The sequence below is a fragment of the Centroberyx gerrardi genome, chromosome 16 (genome assembly GCF_048128805.1).
Source record: "Centroberyx gerrardi isolate f3 chromosome 16, fCenGer3.hap1.cur.20231027, whole genome shotgun sequence".
In the NCBI taxonomy this organism is placed as follows: domain Eukaryota; kingdom Metazoa; phylum Chordata; class Actinopteri; order Beryciformes; family Berycidae; genus Centroberyx; species Centroberyx gerrardi.
The window spans coordinates 13127148-13147835 of NC_136012.1; the positions used below are offsets into that span (position 1 = coordinate 13127148).

Sequence of the window (20688 nt, forward strand, 5' to 3'; positions counted from 1 at the left end):
GGTGTGTGTTTCTGTTTTTGAGTAACAGCGCAAGCAAGCGGAGCAGCTGTTTGGTAAACATACACACCTAATCAACCGCGGGTCAGCCGGGGTCGGGGGGGCAGAGGTCATGGGTCGCATGTGATCGCCCTCTGTCTTCAGAGAGCCACTGACTGATAGGACTCTGGGGGTGATACACATCAATGGAGCCAAGCAGGGCAGCTAATCAAGCATGTGGGGTATAGGGCTGGGGACAAGGTGTCAGGGAAAATAAACCAGTGCTATCTGCTGGCAAACACATTGACTCGCAGACTTAATGGAACATGTCTCCCATAGGGGCACTGCTCTATTGATTAGCCATTAATGGCAGTTGTAGGCAACACTGATATTGAGTGTGATTTTGCTCTTTCCACCGTCTCCGCTGTAGGCAGGTCTGTTCTTGCGGAGGTACCGAAATAAAACGGGTACAGTATATCTCTGTGTCGCTACATGCGCTCCACTGCTCTCGGCCGTGATTGGCTACCATGGAAGCCGGCTCCATGGCGACCATCATCACTTCTTGTTCTGGTGCCCTTTACCTGTGATCCAGCCTCACCTCCAAGGGCTTCTCATTATGTGGAACTCTGTTGCTCTAAGTTCCTACATGCACAAAGGCGCACGCACGCACATACACACAATGTCGAGCACAGGCGAACGTGCAGCCACACACAAGTGCACACGCACACACTCTCTCTCACACACACACACGCACACACACAGGCACATGCACACCATTACACAAACTCTGATGTACAGTCGGACACTACTGTCTAATACCTAGCCAAAGAGCCAGATGCTGCTAGATGTTCATTGCTTTGTGTTTGTTTTATCGCTAACTTGTAAGAAGGAACGCACACACACACACACACACACACACGCACAGACACACAGACACTCACTAGAGAAGAAAAGAAAGGCAGTGGCCCCTAAAATTGCATAAATGTCAATTATTCTGGAGCTTATGTGAGAGAGGTAGAACAAAGTGGTGGTAATAAAAAATATTGATCACTTCAACCCATAATGTGTCAGAGCGATGATGTTGTGGCAGAAAGAGGCATTGACAGAGTGCCTTTGCGGGCATGTAAACCTGCAGGACATTATGTCCATGTATTAGCACTGATCACTGCAGTGTAATGGCCCCCGAACCCCCCATCCTGATTTAGATTCAGGAAAGCAAACGAAGCGTTGCCCTGATAGCTGCGCATGTTGGAAATATGATAATTACATATCAAATGGCTGACCTTTTTTCCCTGTTGCAGTAAAGATTATTTGATGCATGCAATGCGTGTGTGTGGCTTTGTGTCTATTGGTCCGAAGTTCAAAGAATTGATCATGATTGGTAGTTTTGGCTCTGTTTTTCTGGGAGATGGATGTATCTTCTGTATTTATCAACAGTTACTCATACATCAGCATCTTTTACACCGTGCTGAGTGGGAGCAGTGCCTCCCAGTGTGCATTTGGTGTGTGTGTGTGTGTTATGTGTGTGTGTGCGCAGAGCTGGTTGTATGCAGAGCCTCATTAAATACGCAATAGTTTCATAAGACTGACCCTTCAAGAGCAGTAGGTGGACTAAACATAGATTTGCTCAAATGAGCCAATGAATCTGTAATGTGAAAGTTTCTGTAGGGTTAGCCTGTGTGTGTGCGTGTGTGTGTGTGTGTGTGTGTGTGTGTGTGTGTGTGTGTGTGTTTGTGGTGTATTCATGTGTGTTCAGACAAACGTGTCTGTCTGAACGTAAGGTTTTTTCTATTTCTGTGACTACATGATTTAGATTTACATGCCTCCCCATTATATGCTATGTGTTATATATATCCAGTCTTGCTCTGAATGTATAGGGCTCATTACAGTAAGCTTAGGCTAGTCAAGTTGTATTTTGTCCATGTTATCATATTAACTAGGTACTGGCAATGCACTCCTATGTAACATAGGAGGATGGCTGTATACTGTACATGGTGGCAGACTATAATATGGATGCCATCACTTCTGTCTCATTAGCAGCAGTGCTGAGGCCCTGAGCTGCTGCTTGTGCTCCACTGGGGCAGCTGATGAGGCCTGACTATGTGACCTTTAACAACCTAATCAACTTTTAACACCTTGCCTACCACCTACCTTACTGCCATCCTTCTCTCTGCCATTCACTGGCCGTTTCCCCATCCCTGATTTAAACCCCACCACCTTGTCTTCAATGTAACTTTAAATCGAGTAAAGCACAGGAAGACTGAGTAAATGTTTTGTAGAGTTAGGATCCACCTGTCTCTGGACCCACATGTTGGCCTAGGATTGAATCCTGTATCACAGCATTCCTGCAATCCTAACCCTAATACTAACGGTGCTGGACTGCCCAACCTCCTTAGAAAAAGATGGAGTCTGAAATACAGAGACCTGCACCTCCATTCTGAGGTGGACCCAGGCCTTTTACGGGAACAATGGTTAGAAATGTCCAGATCGGCCTCTGCAGGTTGTGTTAGGGATGTTGTGCTGGCTGGAGATAAAGATCCAGCTCTATAATCCTAATTCATACTGTATCTCTGTCTATCAGCTGCCCGTGCTTCCTGGGCTCTTCACCGTCCTGTGATTGACGATGATTATCTCAAGCGGGAGCCGTATCTCTACCATCACCGTGGCCATGTCAGGGTTTTGAGGTGAGGACGTTTGATCAAATACAGCATCAAACAGCTGACAGAAAAGGGCCTACAGTGGCAGAGAAGGCACTGTTGAATTAGGAGATCTAGATAAGGAAATGTCTTTTTTTCCCTCTCTCTCTCCATATGTCAGAGACAAAATCATCGAGCTTCGTCTCCGCCTGCCGCACAGATATTAACTGACGAACGGTCTTCATGACAGAGTCGGCCCAATGTGAGCTTTGTGTGGAGAGGCAGCTGAAACAAAACACAGGCACGGTGCAGGAGCCAAGTCCATAGAGCCCCGAGAAGAGGAGTGGAAAGCTCTGTCATTGCAGTTTCTGAGGAGGTCTGTTGACCTTTGACAGAACAATGGTCATGTTTGTGAGAGAGAAAGAGAGGGAGGGAGAGAAAGAGAGAGAGAGAGAGCGAGAGAGATGCTGTTTCTTCTGCAACATACTAGGAGCAGAGACATTCACAACACAAACAATAGCAGGGCTATGAGGAGAGCTCTCCAATCCACCTATCAATTAACAAGAGAATGTCAACAATCGGCTAATGAAAGGCAGATTCGAACAGATGGAGCCCAGCCCCTCGCTGCCGTTCACAGCGCTTTGTTCGTCTCGGCACAATGTTTAGCGCGCCCCATCCTCCAAACACAGTCTATGGCGCGTTTATCCAGACACAAGTTCTGAGTACGGGGTGGGGCGGAGGATTTCGTCCCAGATTTAGAAAAGTCTTGGGATCGAACGCCGGCTTTCAAGATGAAAGACACGTTCCTACCTGCTAATCTGTGTGTGTACGTAGCGTGTGTGTGTATTTGTATTTGGATGTGTGTATTCTAGGCGATAAAAAAATTGTAAGAAGCATCAACTACTATGTCTAGCTGCTGTTTCTTTTCCCCCAGCATCCTACCAGGTAATGCTGCGAGCTCAAGAGCCTAAGTCTATTACCATGAGTTGCATGTAAAGCAGGTTAGTCGGCCTGTCTGCAGCCAGCCAGTGAACCTGCTCTGAAACTGTATACCTGCGCTGAAAAGACGAGTCGCCATTTCAGCCCTGTCTGATTGGATCAGTGTTCCCTGTGGCGCTATGCCCTCTTTGAGAGCTCCTCTGTTGGGGATCTATTCCTTGGCCCCTGACTCTCTCCCTCTGTTGACACAATGGGCCCTTTGTATGTACATACACTACCACTGTGGTACCTTGCCTCGTATTTTCAGCAATTATACATGATCCCACTCCAGCCTTCCCTCTTGTTGCCGCTTCATTGGAGGGAAATGCAATCGAATCGAGGAGAAACGCAGTGAAACGGGGACCCGGGAAGAGGCTTGCAGGAATTAGATTGTGCTGCTGATAAGTTCCATATAGAGCGAGTAAACATGTTCTTATCTTGTTATCCAGCTTGCACATTAACGCATGGTGTGTGGAGGAGGTGGAGGAGGGTTTAAAAGGATAAATCAAATCCTAATCATTCTGTTTGGCTTTTCCCACTCGCTGCTCTTTGTCTCTATTTCTGTTTCCCATCGTGCAGAGAACACACCGCCACGCATGCAAGAACAATGGAGGGGTCAGAAGTGCCAGCCATTTTCCTACACCTGCTGAATGCCTCTGAAATGAGTGCAAAATGAGTGTGTGTCCTAATGTGTGGCGTTTAAAGAGTGGTTTCCTGCAGCCGAGTTAAATGGTGGTGCCCTCTGTGAAGTATTAATGATGTGGATGGATGAATCAGGTCGGCGCAGACCTGTTGACGGCAGCCGCAGTGCTCTCTTAAAGCTGCACCCAGACATCAGGCTTAACCGCTTGGCAAATTGGACATGCTTGTTGGCTGTAGCTCCAATTTATGTGCACTCTCTATTGCAGTTAGTCCATCTTCATTATTGAAATGGCCTCTCGTCAGGTCTTGACAGAGTGGTGGAGATGGGAAAGGGAGAGCGAGAGAGAGGGAGTGCAGGAGAATCATGAATAATGTGGAAAATAAACACATTTGAGGCATTGGAGCTGACTGTCAGGAGGGGTGTTGGGAGTGTTGTGAAATGCCTGGCTTTCGTTCTCTCCCTCTCTCCCTCTCTCCCTCTCTCTCCGTCCATGTGTTTGTATGTACAGCTTCTGCCAGTGGATGCTGATGCTGTGGATCCTCAGCCTTGGGGCTTTGTCTAACACACACACACACACACACACACACACACACACACACACCTCACCACACATCTACCAGCAGCTCTAGGCTCTGGCAGGACCTCTGTGTCCAGGCCAGCATCCCAGCTGTGTGCTGTGAATGAACTCACTGCTGTCGCTGCCACTCTGGAGCAGCACCGCTCGGTGGCTGTAGTCTATTTTTAATAGGCTGCTGCTGTGACTTCACTTTTTTCGGGGGCTTCAGGATTGTTGCATTGGCAGGTCTCAACCGAGCCTCACCGGGGTCAGCCAGTTCAGGAGGGGATATGCAATTCCGATTCATGCTTTGTTGAAGGGGATGTCTTCATTGCCAGATCTATAGAATTTGAATTGGCACTGTGCCAAACTGATGCCACATGACCTCCAAACCATGTCATAACTCTGTAAATTCAATGTGCACTTAAGCCTTGGCTCTGTGAGTCATCGCTCTCCCCTATGAAGAGAAGGGTTCTGGCTGGCTCTACCTACAGGGTCCTTGTACCTGCTGCACACATGAGCAGATGTGATGGCTCATAAGGTAATTACCCACTGACCCAGTGTGTATGCAACTGTAAGCTGAAGCAGGGGTTCCCTTCAGGTAGCTCTCCTGCTCCCGCTCAGGTCAGTGATCAGCTAATGACATTTAGAAGCAGGGGGATGAAAGAGATGGCAGTTGTTTGTAGTCAGCAGCGCACTACCTTTGTCTTATTGTCTACCGTCTGTCTTAATCTCCCAGCCATCCCTTTCACACCACAAGGAGATCATGTTATTAGATCCCCTCCCCTGGCTCATTTGTCATCCTGCAGCACCACTCCTCCAGAGCAGGACTGCAGGAGCTGAAAAAAAAAGGAAAGGAGCAAGAGAGAAAACAATATAAATAGGCAGGAGGCCACAACATCAAACGTTTATGATTTACTGGCCCAGAGTCTCACATCATCATCATTTTTGCCCTCATCACATGAGATTAATATGCTTTTTCTTCGCTATGCCACCCCACCCAATTTCAAGGGGATGTGCCGCGCTGCCAAACTTCAACCTCTCTTCTCCCGCTACCTTAATGTATTGTTTTGTATTACATTGTACCCAGTGCACCGCATCCCGCTACGCACAAGCACCCACTCAATCATCCCCACCCCCACTTTCACCATCACTTGCTACAGTAAAAAGTATTGTCAATGTTCACAGTTTGCTGTCACCGCCTCAGCCACATCTCTTTAATCTCTCCTCTTTGAGCCGAGTTGGTTTTCTTGCTGCCGAGGCACACAGTCAGAAGGGAGGGAGTCAGCTAATTACAATAAACAAATATGCTCAGAGCCGCCTATGTAAGGTTCCCATAGGTTAACAACTCTGCTATAAATGTTAAATGAAGCTTAAAATAGGATAGTGTGGCATACAGTTGCCATAGTGATCTCAGCTGTGATTCTTTGTGTACTTTCTTGGTTGGCAGAGTTGAAATTAATCTTAGATGAGAATCTGTGATACAATTAGAGTAGAAATGAGTGATTGTTTGCCACCCCAGGGGCCTCTTTGATGTCTCTATCATGTTTTGAGCTTTCTTGGATTACTGCGAGTTTGTGTTTGCGTCTATGTCTAGAGTCACTATTTTTGTTCTAATGAAATGTACTGTATTGTTGTAAATGTTGTTCAGACACATGGCAGTCACATGCTAATGATTCCCTTCATACTCACCTCTCTCTCTCCCTCTCTCTCCCTCTCTCTCTCTCTTGTTCAACAGGTGGAACAGTCAGAATGATGCGTAGGAGGTGCAGCGTTGAGCCGTATTGATGGATGCGTTAACAGACAGCAGTCTCACATTGACCGTGAAGACTTCAGAACCGGAGAATGCAAATGCAGCGGAGAACACAGGTGAAAACATTTGACATTCTCCTCAACTCTCTGCCTCTCCAACATTATAGCCACTGGATATCATTTCTTTTCAACAGAGAAATACACATGAAACACGGCAACTGAAATTCTTCCCTTTAATTCTATCAAGATTTGCTTTGAACAGTTAAGAGATACTTTGTTGTTGACCTAAGAAAAGAAACTTAATTTTCTCAGGAATTATTCAGCATTCGTTAGAATAAATGAAAGCCTAATGAAAATGGTTTCACAAAGCCTTGAAATTTTTAAAAAGACAATTGCTAATACCAAATACCATGGAATTGGCTTTCTGGAATCAGTTTTTTTTTTTTCTTCTCAGTTTTAAGCTCTTTGACGAGGTACGGGGAACGTGAAACACATCCTGTCTTTTTAAAGCGAAAATGAGAAAAAGACACATTAAATGAAGCTTTTTAAGCTATTGTTAATCCTTTCTTCCAATTGTTGCACAACTCAGAAATATGACATCTGCCTTTCCCAACAAGTCCTCCAACCCATACGACCACATAGGTCGTTTGTTCCTACCCTCTAATACGACCCACAGGAGCGTTTCCTAAATTAGCGCCCCTACCGGCGGCGGGAGATGGCTACGTTGGTCTGCGTCCATGTCACGTGACTGTCAAGTTTCTCTCTGCGGCGAAAAAAAAAATGGCTGACATTCCTTTTATTCTCAGTGGAAAATGCAATATTTTAAGATAGTTTCGGCATTACAATGCGTTTTGATAACATTTCTAGCGAGAAATGTGCATTTTATTTTCATAATCTTCGTTCAGTGAATGTATATGATGTTTAGTTTGTTAGTTATTACAACGATTCATTCAGGCTTTCTATCGTTGCTATAGTGGTTGCTATGCACGCTGCTATCGCTGAAATCACAGTTGTAGTTCTTCCGGTTTGCAAAGTGGTCGTAAAAAGATATATCTACTGAATATATAAAATATCTAGTACAGCCGAACTAGTAATTACACTGCATCTAGATGATCTATGTTAAGAAAAAGTAAAGATGTTGGTTTATTTCCTGGACTGTCCTTTTGTTTGTAGCTCCCATGTCTGTAACCCCTTTTGTTGCTGAATTATAAGCCTTCAAACATACACCGAGGTCAAGGTTCAAAGGTCAGTATTTCAAAGCAGGAGCCATGTAGAATCTTCATACTGACATATGTTACTCTCCAGGTCGAGACCTTTCCAACAATTTGGTTTAGCTCTACAACAAAGTTTTAATTTTCTCATTTCAGGGACACAAGCCATCCCAGGCCTAGTTTCAGACAGCACTTTGAAGGCCCAATATATAAAATGAAGCTCCTGTGGGTCGTATTAGAGGGTAGGAACAAACGACCTATGTGGTCGTTTTTTGGGGGAGGACAGTCTCGCCTTTCCTCATGCAGTCAAAGAAGGTGCAGCCGTGAATTCTCTCACCTCCACTCACATTCATCAGTTTAGGCAAAATGGGTCTGTGTGTACCCTATGTTAGTTATATGGCATGATATTTTTTTTTGGTTTTCCTGGCTCCTTCTCTTTCTATTCTATTATATATGAACCATGCTATGAAATTTATCTGTGATGTTTCGATGATATAACAAACTGTTGACAGAATTTGATTATTCATGTGAATTGTGCCCCTGCCTGTGTGCCCCTGCCTGTCACTGGTCTCAAGGATGACCAGATGCACTTTTCCTAGGCTCATTCTGCCTCTACCTGCTGCCCCCTATAGTCCACCTCTCCCCAGCCACAGACTCTCTCTGTGCCCGGCAGCAGCGGGCCTCAGATGGGGTTTATCTTAGTATTTCAGCCCTGGTCAGGCTAAGCGGGGGCTGACTGGCCCCCACTGTCAGAATCACACAGATTATCCCCAGCACTAGCCTGTGCATTGAAAGGTACTGAGAGAAAGAGAGAGAGAGAGAGAGAGGAGAGGAGAGAGAGAGACTGAGAGTAGGAAAAAGAGAGAGAGAGGGAAGGGTGAAAGCGGCTCCATTGAGCAGGAATAGGGCAGCTCTCTGAGGAGGATGGCCATGAATCATGCTGCAGTTACTCACCACTTATTATGAACATCCTGTACTGGCTGGATTGATTTCCCCCCACCATTCACAAAATGTCATATAGTGAAGATGGAGCAGTAGGTACTAGCGAGCAGCTTCTGTAGCTGGCCTACCAGCTGGATGAGTGAACGCCCCGGGTGGCTGAGCTGCAGAACGGCTAGCTCGACACTTTACAAATGTAAAAGCCTCCATATAACAGGGATAAGGAGCAGGGAAGTTGGGAGGGATGGAGATAGCGTGCAAAAAGGGGAGGAAGAAGGGAATGGGAAGGGGGATGGGAAGGAGGAGAGATTTCAAAAAGCCATTAAAAGGAGGAAAAGGCCAAGTCAGCTATTTTCTTTTAGATAATACTTCGTATTGTGATATTTGAACTATTTTGTCCCCTTTACCACATGGAATGGTAATGGAAATATGAATTTGATGCATATTAATGTCAATGACAGATGGTTCTCATATAGAAATCTCATGAGTGTTATAATTACTCTTATTGATACTGTCAGTGTGTGTGTATTGTGAGAGGAGGAAATAATGTGTTGTGCAAGGGTGTGTGTGTGTGTAGCTGTTTGTGCGCGTGCGCCTATGTGTGCGTGTGTGGCATCTGACACACTAATAGATGAGGCCACAGCCGCCAACTTGTCTCTCTCCTCATGTCCATGTTCATGTCCCTCAGTGTGGGCTTGTTTCCCCACAGAGCCGCCTGGCACACGGCAGACTCGGGTTTACCTCAGGTGGATGGAGCTCTTCACATCACGGTTAGAAAGACTGCAGATAGAGGAGAGCGAGTGCAGCTCAGAGCGCTAGCTGGTCTGGTCTGGTCCGGTCTAGTCTAGTTTGGCGGTGGTCAGGCTGTGTCTAGCATGGCTGGGCTTGGCAGGGCCGGGGATCAGAAGATCACCACCACCTGCCAGCAGCCAGGGTCCTTCCATATGCTCACTGGTGGATGTCCATGCCAGATTGCATGAGCTGTGTCACATCCAGCCTCAGCCCGTATTCAAATAGCGCTTCTCCCGATAACACAATTACAAAACTACAACTGCATTAGAATGATCTCAGAATGTGCGTAGCTTGTGGTTTATTAGGATACGAGTTGTTCCCTCTGTAGATATTGAAAACTGGCAGCAGTGAGCATGTTGTATGTTCATCTTGTTTATGTTTGCCAGGTTAGATGCAGTAGTGACATTACGCTGCGCCATATCAGTGAAGATGAGGCTGCTTTTCCCCCTTTGACCTCTAATGTCAAACTCGATTTGTCAGCCTCAGTCATTGCTGTGAGATCGTGTGTGTTTGTGTGTGTGTGTGTGTGTGTATGCGCGTGTATGTACCTGTCTGACTGACTGATCTGTGGCACATTCTGAACAGCTGAAGAGCTAATGGTCCAGCTGGAGACAGATGGCCTCTCGATAACACTATACCCCCAAGCCAATACTCACACTCTATCACTCTCCCTCTCATACACAGACACACACACACGTACGCATGCATCCACACACGCGCGCGTGCGCGCACACACACACACACACCAGAAAAACACATGCACACACACATTGGATAGGGTAGATTGTTAATCCATTATAAACCCTGAGGAAACACATTTCTCAATATGAGTTTAATGTTTCACAGCAATTTTGAACAATCTTTTGGCAATATTAGGCGACAGCTCAGGTTTTATAGAAGCACCGGGGGATAAAGGAAGTTGATTTCTCCCTTTTTGAAATTTGCCTCTTTCTGTAGCTTTGCTTCTGTGTAGGACTGATGAAAGAGATCATTTCTTTATATTTACATTGTCTCCAAGTGTTGAAGACTTATTTGGTAGATTCCAAAGTACTGGCACTGTTTCCACACACTTCCAAATAAATCCAATTGGATTTTAAGTATTTGTCCATGCCTGGGAAAAACAAGTGAATATTCGCCCTATTCTGTTCATTTTTCACAAAGTAACATGTAATGGAATGTGTCCCAGAAAGCAATACTAAATGGAATATGCTTGTTGAGTGGAAAAAAGAGAATATCTGTCCTTCTGACTCTCTCCACGGAGAACATGTGTCAATAACGTGCTTTTGGCTGTGTGGCCACCGTGGCTCACAGATTGAAGTGAACCGATGGCAAACGCCTCGCTGTGACGCTTCTGAGAAGTTGCTGCTATAACAGTTTTCTGAGTTTGAGAGGAGGAGAGAAGATGCTTATTTCTCCTGAGGTTTTCTTCATTAAGTATGACAGTAGCGCAGTTGTATGCTGTTAGTAGGCGTTCTGGCTGCTCCGATGTGTCTGCAGGCCGCAGACCCATAGGGACCTGCTCTCAGAAATTTCATTACCTCGTTAAATCACTCTCAAATCATATCCATATTCAAAGATTTACTCACTCTACCGATGCAGCCATGTTGAATACTGTTTAAGCAGCCCTCCCCTCGAGCGGTTATCACTACCCCAACAATGATCAGGCGCATCCATTCTAAAATGGGGGGCGGTGCTAGTTAACCTCTGGGAATGCACTAATTGTTGTGGTATATCACTCTGTTTTTTTTTCTTTTTCTGGCATGGTCTTAAAGAATATGTGTGAGGCAGCAGCTTTGGAGTGTGGAGGGAGGCAGGTGTAGATGATATTGGTTATACAGTCTCCAACATATGGGCCTGTCGTGTCCCATGTGTACGTACCTGCCTCCGCTGCTGTCATCTAATTATGCAGAGCAAACAAAGCTATCTGCCTGCTGCTGCAAGCCAGCTTCTGTGGGTTTTGATTGTTACTCATCAGATGGATCTCTTCAACTGATTAAGACATTGTCACAATCGACCTGTAGAAAATCAGCAAAACCTACTTTCAATTTAGTCATTACTGCCATTGTTGCTGCCAATCTTGGTAATTTTGTGTTATCCTGTTACTTAGGAACTAGGTTGGACCTGCTTGTACACAGATGACATGTTAAAAGGAGGGAGGAGTAAAGCAAGAACACGACACAACATTTTATTTCATATAATGTTCTTTGGTTCATAAAGGAAGACACTTAATACCATAGATCAGTGTTTTACCAATTAATACATATTGTTTCTGTGAAGTAGTGCATCTCTGTACTGACTTCTTTTTTAATGAATAAAAATATATGTCACATATAGTTACAATTACTACAGCTATCAAAATATATGGAATGACTTGGATGTTCAATTTGAGAGTAATGGTTTTATATCCCTTTGTTTACAAATTCTTAAAAGGCTTACTCAGCATGAGATTACCCAAATAGGTGACCCCATTCCTGAATCTATTGTATGTATTCTATATACTCAAGAAATTGTGTACAGTGGTGTTACTCCTGGCCTATTCTAGAACTCTACATTTGAACATTTAGTCAAGCGAGAAAAATAAGCGAGAAATTGTCATTACTTGACATAGCTAATAACTCTTTGAATCTATCACCAAAACTGAATTTAATGTTTAAGGCTGGCATAACAAAATGACATTTTCAGCTCTAGGGGGTTAATTGACACTAATTACATTTTGCCAGCCCAGAAGAAATGTCAGTGTAACTACAGAACAAAAAACAATGTAATTTAACTTTAGACATATTTACAGTTCAAAGAGTTGAAAAAACTGAAACCTTTTGTTTTAATCCTCCAGGGGTATGTGAGCAGAGCGGAGATCTGAGGCTGCGCGGACTCGTTGATGCTGCTCTTCCTCCATCCTCGCCTCCTCCCGCCGCAGAGACTTTGCAGAGGGCCTGCCCGACGCACCAGAGGACCACGCCTACGCCACCGTCCCTCCCCCTGCCCCTTGGCACTGACCCCTCTCTGGGCCTGACTGTGGCCCCCTGCCCTGCTGCCCATGAGGCCCCAGCTATAGTCCCCCACCTTCACAGCACTCCCACCCCCACCTCACTTCCTACCCCAGTTGCAAGCTCCTGGAGCTCGACGGGAGACGCCCACAAGACCCCCCTTCCACTGCCCATCGCCCTCCCTCTGTCAGCTACAATGATGGAGCCTGGCACTGTGTCTGCCCTGACAGAAGAGTGTCTTCTTCAGCCTAGTCGCACCTGCCTCGGCTGCTTCATCGAGACCCGCGATGCTACCGACCCTAACTCCATCCACAACCCGCCCCATGACCCTACCACCAACCCTGACACAGACACTGGGCTAAGTGTGAGGATAGGGGACGTGGGCCGAGAGGACTTCTCTGACATCAACAACATCAGCATCCAGTGCCTGAGCCATGCTGGGGAGGCAGTGAGTCACTATGGAGAGCAGCTCCTCTCTGACCAGCTGCTTAGCTTCCCTCTGCCTAAAGCCCCAGGCGAGGGGAAGAGAGCGGATGGGGACAAAACGACAGAGGACTGTGATGACCCAGAGGATGATGCAACGGCTAAGAACCTGTATGAGGGGCTGTTGCTGGACAAGGTGAGCGGGGAGGAGGTTCTGCTGGCTAATGCCGGTCAGGACTGGGGCTACTTTGAGTCCTTCATCAGCGAGAGCAAGATGGAGCTGCTGGACCTGTGTTCTAAGAATGAACTATCAGTCAACCTCTTCTCTGAGGAGGACGTTGACAATCTGTTCGATGATGAAGATGATGACTCTACTTTGAGCAGCGACGTTTGCTCCCTGAAGATTCGTTACGAGTCCTTCCAGGACAACATGAGGGAAAAGACTAATGTGCTCCAGGAGGAGACCCAGTTCAACTTCTTTCCTAGTGTCCTGTCCAACTGTGCCAAGAAAGAGGAGGGAGGAGGGGTCTTGAGGAGGGGTGCCGAAGAGCTCCAGCCCAAAACCGACGAGCTTATCCTGGGGGCAGAACAGGAGGGAAAGGCAGGGGACTGCAGTGGCGGGAGCCCCCTTGATGGCTCCCAAGGCTCACCCATGTCCACTCCCAAAGTCAGCTACCTAATGGACTTCAATTCCACTGAGGAGTCAGGTGAATACAGTGATGACAGCTCCTGCACTGGCTCCTCCTCAGACACCCTGCAGGAGGGCAAGCTGAAGAAGGGCCACTCCAGGAGATTCCTCAGCCCCTCCAACCCTCTCAACTACGGCTTGCGCTCCAAGAGGAAGGTCCGATACAGTGATGACTACCTATATGACGTCGACTCCATTGAGAGTGAGAGGAATGCAGAGAAAAAAGAGAAAGTTCCCGCTGGTCAGAAAGAGGAGGAAGATGTAGACTGGTGCCCCAAGAAACGTCGGAAATCCTGCCGTAAGGAGCCACCCGTGGTCATCAAGTACATCATCATCAACAGGTTCAAAGGGGAGAGACACATGTCAGTGAAACTGGGGAAGTTGGACCCTGTCGAAGCTACTGTGAGCTTAAACGCCGACGCAGTGAGCAAATATGAGACGCTGGCTCCTCTGAAGGATTTCTGGCAGGAGAGGCAAAGAGAGAGAGAGGAGCAGCTTAAGCTGGCTGCCAGAGATAAACGACAACGCGGTTTTCATCTAAACGGACGCCATCATCGCCCCTTTAATTCTAGTCATCCCAAAAGGAAATACAAGATTGCAAACAGGCTTAAGGTTCAGAGGATTCACACTGTGGAGCAATCAGCAATGGCACAGGGCTCTCCTCTCTCTGATCAGGGCCAGGGAGGTGTCACTAAAGAAGAGGCCACCCCCATGGTAGGAGGAATAATAGCAGCCCCGGGCCTCCCAGTCACATTAGACTCAAACTCCATCACGCACACAGTCACAGCCAAGAGCCGCTCCCAGGAGAGGGAGGAGAGGGAGGGGAGGAGATTGGGAGGAAATAAAACAGTCAGGATAAGGAAATTCAAAAGCGAAGCCAGGCTGAGGAGCAAGAAAATGAAAGAGGCAGAAGGAGAGGAGGGGAGGAGCGTGACAAATGAAACGGATGCCTGTGTCGCTGCGGCACAGATTGAGGACCCTACTGCTGGGTTAGGAGAGGCAGGCATTAGCTCAACTACAGTCAGCCCCCATTTCTCTGACAATACCACCACCGCTCACACATCCGAGGAGAAATTCCCCTTTGTTTCCTCCACTTGCTCCACTGACAAAGCTCCCCCCACAGAGGAGGTGGAGGCGGGGGTCCCTGTCATCCCCGGGGGCTACCTGCAGACCCTGTTAGATGCCACAGACTCCTCTGGTGGAGCAGCTATCTCCTATTTCCCCCAGCAGCCCTCTAGGCAGCAGTATCCTCTGGGGCTGTCCCTAGAGGAGAAACAGTTTTCTTCTCTGCAGCTCGCTCAGAGCTGCGTCCTCTCTCCTCCCTCGGAGTCCGAGCTCCAGCAGTCTCCCCAAAACTGTCCCAGCTTCCCCCAGATGTGGCACCCACAGCTCTGCGCCAGTCACAGCCAGAGCTTTGGGCCTGAGACCCCCGAGACGCCCATCTTACCCAACAACTTCCCTGCTGCCTTGCCCCTGAATGACAGCCTGCCAGTGTCTAACTACAGCCAGCTGAGCCCTGAGGCTGACAGGCTGCTTTATGAGAAGAGCTACCTGACCGAGGCTGGGCTGCAGCCTGGGGCAGATCTGCAAGTGTGTCAGTCTGCCTGTGTGGAGGGCCAGGTGCAATACCAGAGAGGGTCCCTGTGCACAGACAATGGCAGGCTCATCAGCTATGACTCAGTGGGCTCTCTGTCAGCCTCGTCCAGCAATTACAGCTCCCTCAGCCTCAAGTCTTGTGAGCGTGAGGGCGAGGAGGAGGGCCGAGACAGCTTCCTAGCTCACTGCAGTCCTAAAGTGGTGATTCAGCAGAGTGTGGACGCCCTCACCCCACTCAGGGAGTCCTCGGACCTGCTAGATATCTCCAACTTCACCCCTGACAAGTTCAGACACTCATCACTGTCAGAGCTTTCCCCTCCTGAGACCCCCAACCTGTCCCCTCAGGTGGTGGGGCGTGAGATGAAGATGGCAGGGAATGTTGGAGAATACCAGGATGTGAATGATATGACTCTGGACTGCAGTAGGGAGGTAAAGTGGAACTGTGACGTTATGCAGCAACAGGAGCACACAGTAGGCACGTACACAGTGGAAGACAGCCAGTTTCCACTGCACAACTTTAACAGTCAGGAAGGCTTATGTTTAGATAAAAAGGAGTTGGGTGATACAGACTTTGATGAACAGACCGGTGAGATGTTGGCTGGTGCGAAAAGCATTAAGTCAAAGAGGAAAGGCAATTACAAACAGGCAGCTGCAGGACAGGGCCCAAAGAAAGTTCGGGCACCCAGAGCTCCCAAGTCAGAAAAGGTCAAGGCCCCCAAACAGAACTCCCGTTCCACCAAAAAGATAAAGGCCATGTTAGAGGGGAAGGCAGCAAAGAACCAGGCAGGTGGTTGTGGTACGGGCCTGACTGACAGTAGCAGCACTGGGGACTGGTCTGGCACCGGCTGGTCGGAGAGCAACAGTCTGGTAGGGGACGACCAGAGAGAATTTGAGGAACCCTCCAACATTCTGTCCAACATTGTCTCTGGCATGGCCGAGGTCCAGAGGTTCATGATGGCCTCCATTGAGCCACTGTGGAACCCTATGTCTGAGGCCTGTATGCCCCCTGAGGCCAATAGCCTCAACCTAAAGACCCTCAAAATCTTGGCAGGCACAGAGGCTGACCTGAAGAAGAAAGGAGCTGTGCTAACAGGGGCTGGGAGAGGCAGAAAGGCGGGGGGAAAGGGAGGAAAAAACCAGGCCAAATTCAACCCCTCTCATCCCTTATTCCCTCAACTAGCTCTGGGCTGTAACATGTTTGATAAACCCAACTTTATTAACCCTGGGCCTGCACACAAAAAGCTGTACCGCCACAAGACCAGTGCAAAGTTCCCTCGGATTGAGACACTGAAGGGGAAGCGAGCTGAGAGAGACCCTAATAAGGACATAGCACTGATGACCTCTTTTGAGAAACTGAGGTAATATTTTGTTATCAGCTGCTGTTGCACCCCCTTCTCACTTTCCCCCACTACCTGCTCAGCCCTCCCCCCTCCCAAGCATACCTACACTGACGCTATGCCAGAGCTGCATGACTACTACGTTCCCCCTGACTACCCCCCACTTCCTTTTAACCCCCCGAAGAGGAAATTAATATCTGCATGAAAAACTTCTTGTACTTTGCAAACTACCTATTGAGTGATTGTGTCAAGCTTGATTGAGATTTGAAACGACCATGGCTGCATTTTTCTTGCTTTTGTTGTTTCTGCTTTGTTTGTTCTTCTTATAGTCGTTTCAGTTTTATTTTTGTCTGAAAAAAAAAAAATAAGCCTTGAAAACAGTTCTGTCGCCTTTTGGAGGAACTTTGTTTTTGTATTTTCTCAGCGAAACTAGCTGCCCTGAATTATGTATTTATTCCCCTTTTCCCTAAAGATGTAGCTATATACACAAATGCATTGAGTGACATCTACGCACCCCTCCTCCTCATCTGTTTTTGTATGCAGAATATGGATGTCCTGTTGTTGCTGTCCTTCATACACTGCCTGGCTCATTTCAAGAGGGAAAACTACAAATAATGAGCCCTATTTAAGCCCAAGACATCTTTATCACAAGATGGGACCATTTTGTATTGATGACATATCAGACGTTGTCTTTTTTTTTTTTTTTCCTCAAAGTCGGAATGACTCCCCATTTCTTTTTATCAAGCGTTTCTTTTTCTTCTGGAGTTAGAGGAACTGGTTATCTAAATTTACATTTTTACGCCTTGCAAATTCATAAAAGCTCCACCCTCAGAGTATTTTTGTCAATGTTGTTGTACAGGGACATGCAATATTTGCAAAAAAGATAATTATAATCTTAAAATCAATGTGCCAAAAGTAACAATGCTGTGTAAATGACCTCTTATATATGTGTGAATATTGGCTGTTCCTCTTTTCTATCCATTGGAATATTGGCTGCTCGGGTTGGAGACTCCTGACAGAGACTTGCCACTCTAGGAATTCTTTATTTGGGACTTTTCTCTCTTCTCTGATGAAAGGCACCAACAGCTGGCAGTGGTACAGCACCACTCACTAAACCAAATCAGAAAGACTCTGAATTCTCCTCGTTCCCCCCACTTTGTTTGCCAAATTCAATTTACCTCAACATCGCCGGGCTCTGAGAAGCAACAAAAGAGAGGCAAAGGGGAGATCTGCTCTGAAGGCTACTGTAGAGGAGGAAGATGAAAAAGGAGATGTTCAAACGGGCTTTCTCTGGACCAAGAGTGTAGTGCAGATGTTTGAGGGTAAGCAAGGAAATTATTTGTCAGTCGGGGCTGTGCCTCTCTGAATAGCTCTTTTATATCGGAAATTCAAGGCAATTTATTACTCATAGAGATGCTGATGCACGCATCAATTGTGAATGGACTTAGGACATTACATTCTCTGCCGTTAGATTTAATGTGAATGTGAAATCAGTTTTCAATACAAATGGAAGCAGTAATATTGTAAATGAAGGAAAGCATGTCTTTGCGTTAGCTCCACATGGGAATCTTACTCCTGTATTTTACCTGAAATGGTGATTTAAACGGAACTAGAATTTTCTCAACCATTCTCACGTAGTTTACTTATTTCTTAACACTGCCATACTTTATAAGTTGCACCACTTGTTTATTTGGTTTTATATATTAATCATGACATTTTTCACATGATCTCTGAATTCATCATGGTTCTTTTAGAGGTACTTTCTTATATAGATTATTTTTTTAATGGTAATCTCAGTTTGGATGGTTCAATATTTTGGCAGAAAATCATGTCACTTGAAAAAGGAAGCCCAAATATGGACATGAATAGAAGCAATGTGTATTAGTAGTTTCTCCCAGGCCATTTATATTAATTGCAGTCTTTGGGCTCCTTCACTGCCTCATTGCACTGAAATGAACATTCAGAAATCCATCTGAAAATGGACCATGCATTCAAGTCTAATCGGTTGTAAATTGCTGGAAACCACAAAACTATCCTGATTTCATGTACAAAAGGAAGTTCGTCTTAATTTCACCATACCACACCTAACAACACTGGATTATGCACATTATGCAAACCACAAAATGAATTTACAATCAGAAAGACATGAGGCATTTATTGGATGATCATTACAATAGCACACTGTGCGTCAGCCGGCTCTACATCATAATGTGCATACAGTATACACTACAGATAGCTTATTCTTCAGAATAGTTCAAGAGAAATACGGAGCCCATTCAATTAGTTGTTGTGTGAAGATTTCCTTTACAAATGTATACACACAGTAGGCCTACACTTTCTCTCTGTTTTGAACATTAAATATCTGTTTTAAACACAGCAGTAATTAAGTGAGACTGCATGGAAATGTGCCGACAAATTGAAGCTTGATTTAAATACAGGCCTTGTCACACTGGATATGGTAATTCTGACGCACAGGTGATAGGAATTGATTGCTTGCATATGGCAAGAATCATAATCAATCTTTCTCTGTCTCTTTTTTCTCTCCTCTCTGCCATGATCCTTTGTTTCTTTTCTCCAGTGTATCAGGGTTAGGACCAAGACAAGCTGCTGATGGGAAGCTCCACATGGGCCGCAAGCCCATTTAGTCTGCCTTCTCTCATTTCTGCCTATTGTCAAATTGAATGTACTTCTCTGAGTTCATAGTTGTTTTTTTTTCTTTTTTCTTTTTAAAATGTGCCACTGTTGAGCTGCCTCATGTTAATGGTGCTAAGAAAGCTGACAATTGTTTTTTGTTTTCCCAGAGATAACAAAAAAAGAAATGCAAAATAGATTAGGTACCTAACCCTCTTTATGAATGTATATTATATTGTTATGTTTGATGTATTCACTTCATGATTCTTTGACATTGATTGGAATTACTTTTGCTCTTTTCATTAAAAGAATACCGAGCTTTATATATACTGTCTAGAGTTGTTACCAGAAGGAATCTTAATGAACTCTTGACACTACAAAATCTTGTATATTTTTTGTGTGCCAATTTGTAACATATTTTGTAAGTGTATATTTTTCTTAGAAAGTGCTGTGAAGTATTTGTGTGTGTGAGTAACCTTTTATGCGCCTCTATGGGCAGTGGAAAGGATATACAATGACAAGTTTCTGGTTTTAAAAACCAAAATATGAAAGTATCAACAGAAAACTAGAAATATTTACATTTTGTTGGGAGTTTTGTAATAAGACCATGATCTTGTTGTGAGAGTGTTGTGTTACTGTGCAAAACACAAATAAGCAAAGAAAAAAATGAAAACTTGGAAAAAAATCTAATTTGTGATCAATTTGCTGTTTTATAGATTTTCATGTAAATTATTTGAGTATTATTTTGTTTTTTGTTTTTGTTGTAACTGTTGCAAAGGTTTTAAATATTTGTGATCAAGCCTGTATGGTGATAATGTAATATTGGTAACTTGCTGAGTTTTGTAATAATGTTTATGGAGTAAATATACAAATTAAAATAAGATTTTGAATGCTGCTTTCTGAAGAGAGTTGGGTTGTGTTTTTTCCACCCACTTATTATTGTAAATAATATTAAAGTCTCCGCAGTCTGTTAACTTCTCCTCTGTAAACCTATTCAGTCCATTCAAAAGCATATTCACTGAAGGTGAATATGCAGAAGGTGAATTCTTTGATTAGTCACATCTAAATATACTGACCAGAATTGTATAAGTTATTTGGATTAAAACATACGTAGTGCATCTCTTTGTTAAAAAAGAGATTGACTAACGCATTGTAAAGTGTAACATCTTACTATACTATGCCATTATAATAATAGCAATAGCGCAGATTAATCCACTATATTCTATATTTGTTCCCATAGCAAAATGTGTAGCTGTAAATAGAACCATAAGTAAAGAATTCCAATTAGTCTACCCCAATTTGTTATATTGGAAGATTCCTAGACGAAAGGCATTTAATTTCTGCACAACTCCGGCTTTGGCTCATGTTATTTTAATGTCATATCTAATTAGCACTCAGGGTCAGGCATTGCTAGAGTGATTGCTCATCCATAACTCTGAGCTGGGCTGCTGTGGTCCACACTGCAACACATTCTGGCATGCTTAATTGGAGTTGGAGATACTGTCTCAGACCATAAACAGATCCTGTGATGTATCCCTCCAAA

At 45.3% G+C, this 20688-nt stretch overlaps 1 protein-coding gene across 1 annotated transcript; it reads left to right on the plus strand.

Annotated features, from left to right (window-relative positions):
- The first annotated feature begins 6576 nt into the window (after positions 1-6576).
- nexmifb (neurite extension and migration factor b) lies at positions 6577-16539 on the plus strand. Its single transcript, XM_071916994.2, has 2 exons — positions 6577-6658; positions 12317-16539. Exons 1-2 carry the CDS (start codon positions 6577-6579, stop codon positions 16537-16539), a joined length of 4305 nt encoding a protein of 1434 aa, XP_071773095.2.
- Positions 16540-20688: the final 4149 nt, after the last annotated feature.

What these genes read in the sequence shown, in the direction of transcription:
- nexmifb (XM_071916994.2), top strand. Translation starts at nt 6,577, where the DNA reads ATGGATGCGTTAACAGACAGCAGTCTCACATTGACCGTGAAGACTTCA. An exon ending in AAATGCAGCGGAGAACACAG is followed by an intron (nt 6,659 to 12,316) that starts GTGAAAACATTT and finishes TTAATCCTCCAG; the next exon opens with GGGTATGTGAGCAGAGCGGA.